A 4221-nucleotide genomic window follows, 5' to 3' on the forward strand; every position below is an offset into this window, starting at 1 on the left:
TGTGGCCTGGGCGGGGAGGTGGCGGCTGGGAGAGGCAGAGTGGGAAGGTGGGCTTGAGAGTGGACAGAACTCCCTGCAGCGGCTCCCTCCTGCCACCACAGAGGACAACAGGGAGCCCAGGGTCCCCGACCCGGCCCAGAAGTGTCCCCCATCCCTGCCCTGTGCAGTGCAGCTGACCACAGCCCATCGCCACTGACCCACGCCAGGCCGGACCAGGCGCTGCTGCGGGGTTTCACGCCCATCCACCCCTCCCATCCTCCCACTGCAGCTCCGTCCACCTCCTTCCTGGAGGCAGCTTGGCCAGCCGGGCCGCACATGGGCGACAGCACCGGCCACAGGGGTCAGGGTTCTGGTCGTGTCGCCCTCCTCCTGCCACCTCCCTGGGCATCGGGGGAAGCCCACCTTCCGCCCTCACGCCCGCCCTGAGGCTGCCCGGGCTGGTTCCCACCTCCCACGGGTGTCAGGCTTCCGCTAGCGCCCAGCCAGCGCTGGGAACTGGGCAATGGCGAAAGTGAAACTGACTCAGCCGGTTTCCCACCCCCAGGGAAACAGGGAGCAGGCCCTGTTGGACAACAACCAATTAGGCACTTTTATTGCCCACGCTGTCATAATCCTGCAGCTTGGCTGGGAGGAAGAGGAGGAAGTGGGACAGGACAGAGTTCCAGGATGCTTCCCACAGAGGCCCTGCTTCCGGCTGCCGGCCCCAGCACCACAGGCCTGGGCATCTGTGCATCCTTCAGGCAAACAACTGTCTGTCGATGCCAAGGACAGGCGGGGGCAGCATGACCTGTGTGTTCATGGAGCTTTGGGGCCCCTGGGAGCCAGGGAATGGCTGGTGCTCAGGAGCATGTGACTCTCAGACCAGCATCTCCTGGGGGATGGCGGTCGGGCCTCCTGCACCACACTGGAGGCTCCTTGAACGGGTGTCTGCCTGCGAGAGCTCTGTCCCGCATCACTACTGCCTGTGCACGGTGGCTGTGGCTCCGGCCCAAGGGGCTACACTCTGGTTGGGGAGCAACCCCAGCCTGTTGGGTTAGAAATCCCCACCTCCTAATGCAGGATGAAGACCCATCTCTGGGCTCCTCCTGGTGGCTCGGTATAGCTGTCCAGGCGTGGTGCATACCTGTGAGTCCAGCACTCAGGAGGATCTCTGGGAGCCCAGAGTCATCCTGCACTACATAGTGAGACCCTGTCTCAGACAAACAAGCAGGCCCAGGAGGGAGGGGTCTGGCGGGCCCTGTTCCAGGGTGATGCTCATCCGGCTTGTTGGGGGATCGGGGTGCAGGCGGGCAAAGGCCATGGTCCCTCCCAGGCCATGGATTCCAAATCACCTCAGAGATGAGGGGCCAGGGAGGCAAAAGCATGCAGGCTGTGACATCGGTGTGCAGAAGTGCCCGACAGGTGTGCGCAGGGGTCTGGTGACCGGGCTGGGCCCTGGTGGCCTCAGGTTCCTCTTCTCTCCTTCTTCTTGGCTTCCCAGTCATTGTGCAGAGAGCTGAGACCCAACCTGCTGTCAGCCCACGGAGCTGTGGAGAAAGGGAAACAGGTGACTGAGAGTCTGGATGAGCTGTGGAGGTGGGCGGGAATGGGGTGCAGTGGCCAGGCCCCTTCCACATCGCATGGGATGAACAGACTGGCTCTAGCTAATCGATAATATTTAAGCCGGGCACGGTGATGTGCCTCTGTGATACAAGCACTCTGGGAGGCTGAGGCAGGAGGATCCAAGTTCAATCTCAGTCTGGGTAATTTAGTGACTTAATGAAATTCTCTCTCAAAATTAAAAAATATAGGGCCAGGGATTTAGCACAGTGGTTCCGCCACCGGCCTTGCAAGCACAAGGTCCCGAGTTCTCTCCCAGGTACCACAAACAAAACAGTTTTTTAAATAATAATAAATAAATAAAAAGGGCCGGACCTAGGCATGGTGGCGCACACCTGGGAGGCTGAGGCTGGAGGGTCGCTCCAAGTGTGTGGCCAGCCTGGGTTACACAGTGAGTTCAAGGCCAGCCTGAACTGCACAGTGAGACCCCCGTCTCAAAAACAAAACAAATCAAAAAACAAAAAAGGCTGGCGATGTAGCTGAGTGCAGACACCCTGGGTCCGATCCCCAGAACCAGAAAAAGAACAAACAAAAGCCAGCACCGGGCGTGAGCACACACCCACCTCCCTGTCCCAGGCAGTCACACCCCGGCTTTGGGTGACCCTCAGCTGCTTCACACACTGATGCTGGTGCTGCTTCTCCTGGCTTGGGGGTAGGAGGGTTGGCGGCTGCTGGGAAGAGGAGGCGCTGCCACCCCACGCAGTCTGCCCCACTGGGGACCCTGGGTGGGACATGGCAGCCAGGGCCCCAGGGCCTCGGGCAGGCTGGGCAGGTGAGGGGGAGGAGCAGGGAGTGCCGAGTGCTATGAAGTTTTCGAGAAGACAGGACAGACAGAGAAGACAGGACAGACAGACACACTCACGCACATGCACGCCCATCCTGACCTCCGAGGGTGCTGTGAGTGGTGGGGGAGCCACGTGTGAGCACCTCTCTTCCCAGCTTCGCGCGGGAGTCACCTCCAGTGCTGCCATCTGTATGACTGATTTGGGGGTTAGGCTGGGTCTGGCTGTGTGGTCCAGGCTGGCCTCGAACTCACAGGGATCCTCCTCCCAAGTGCCCGGATGACAGGACTGCGCCTGCCAGCCTGGGGGGCCACCGGGGATCGAGCTCAGGACCTTGTGCTTTTGAGGCAGGCGTGGTACCACTGAGCTAAATCCCTGGCCTTTAAAATACTTTTTTATGAATCCACGTTCACATTTGCAACACATAATGGTTCCATTCATTATTATGAGGAGTCGGAGGACTATTATCTTGGTTCTTTTTACATTCACATTTCCCTCTTCCTCCTCCCCTACCATTGTAATTTTTTAATTAAAAGCAGGCATAAAATTAAAGTCACAAGAAGGAGGAGGAGGAAGAGGGAGAAGAAAAGGAAGAAGGAAGAGGGGCTCCCAGGTACCTCTGAGGAGGCCTTTGCTCGGGAATGTTCCTCCCTGCCCCTGCTGTCCCTGTCCCCGGCTCCCCGCCAGGCCTAGACAGGTCCCCTGCAGACCCCTGGGGAGCGGGGTGAGGTGGGTTCCTGACCACGGAGCCGGGTCCACAGGGGAAGCCGGACGGGTCCCTGCTTCATGGCAAGGACAGCATGAAAGGGTTGCTGGGCAGAGCTGGAGGTGCGGGAAAGCAGCAGGCCGGCGGTATGGGGGCACCAGGCTGAGTGGTGAGCTGTGGGGGAGACGCTGCTGACCCCGACACTGCGCCTGCTTCTTCCTCCTGAGCTGTGACCCCGAGCCACCCCGGTGCCCACACGTGGGAGGCGGATGGGGGTTGGACCCCCCCCCGGGGCCATGGGTTACCCGAAGTCATTTCAGTGGAAGAGAGAGGCGAGGCGAGGTGCGCGGGTCCCTGTCTGGGTCTGGCCACAGTGACTCAGGGAGCCGGGTGTCTGATTCCACAGGCCCAAATCCCCGGATCTCCAGGAATCTCTTCAAAGTTCCAAGTGTCCAGCCTCAAAGCCACCGACAGGTACGGATCTGCCCCTTCCCTGACCTCCCATTCCTGCCCTCTCCGTGCCCTCTGGCCTCTGACCCCAGGCTGATTGTGTCTCCTTCCCCACCCAGCCGTGCAGGGTCCACTTGGGCCAGGGCCTGTGTAGACCAGGGCACGCGGGGGCAGGAAGAGCCTGGAAGTCAGGAAAACCCAGTCCCCACCTGCTGGGACCTGGCCACCTGGGTCAGGGGAGAACTGACCGGGTCCCCAGAACACCTTTATCCAGCGCTGGGGAGGGTGTGAGTTAGAAGGAAGTATGCCTGGCCCGTCCCTCAGGGGCAGCACTGAGTTCCAGCCAACCCCTGCTCTGCAGAGGACCCGGGCCGGGCCAGCCGGTCTCGTCAAGGGCTCTCCAAGTTGAGGCACCTGAATAATGGCCCAACTTCTCATGTAGAAGGATCAAATAAATAAATCAAAAATCATAAACGGGAGCCAGGCGTGGTGGTGCTCGCCTGTCATCCCAGCGCTTGGGAAGCTGAGGCAGGAGGATTGATGTGAGTTCGAGGCCAGGCTGGGCTACATAGCCAGACCCCATCTCAAAAACAAAAAACACAAGGCCAAAGAAAAGCCAGAGGGCCCCTGAGGTGGTGCTTAAGTGTCCTCTCCTGCGGGTCTGCAGATGTGAGCATGGGTGCA

The 4221-nt window shown here is 60.1% G+C and overlaps 1 protein-coding gene across 7 annotated transcripts in view; it reads left to right on the forward strand.

Moving 5' to 3' along the window:
- The window catches only part of LOC104859472, a 9152-nt gene extending 5132 nt beyond the window's left edge, over window positions 1-4020 (forward strand). The window contains exons 2-5 of one of the 7 annotated variants that reach the window (XM_010620098.3): window positions 1481-1546; window positions 3143-3256; window positions 3494-3561; window positions 3657-4020. In XM_010620098.3, the coding sequence (XP_010618400.1) occupies window positions 1481-1546; window positions 3143-3256; window positions 3494-3561; window positions 3657-3833 (425 nt within the window). In that variant the 3' untranslated portion in view covers window positions 3834-4020. The other 6 variants (XM_010620097.2, XM_010620094.3, XM_010620096.3 and 3 more) reach the window with 6 other exon arrangements.
- Window positions 4021-4221: the final 201 nt, after the last annotated feature.

The sequence above is a fragment of the Fukomys damarensis genome, unplaced genomic scaffold (assembly GCF_012274545.1).
Source record: "Fukomys damarensis isolate Sample0158 unplaced genomic scaffold, DMR_v1.0_HiC HiC_scaffold_13, whole genome shotgun sequence".
Taxonomy (NCBI): Eukaryota; Metazoa; Chordata; class Mammalia; order Rodentia; family Bathyergidae; genus Fukomys; species Fukomys damarensis.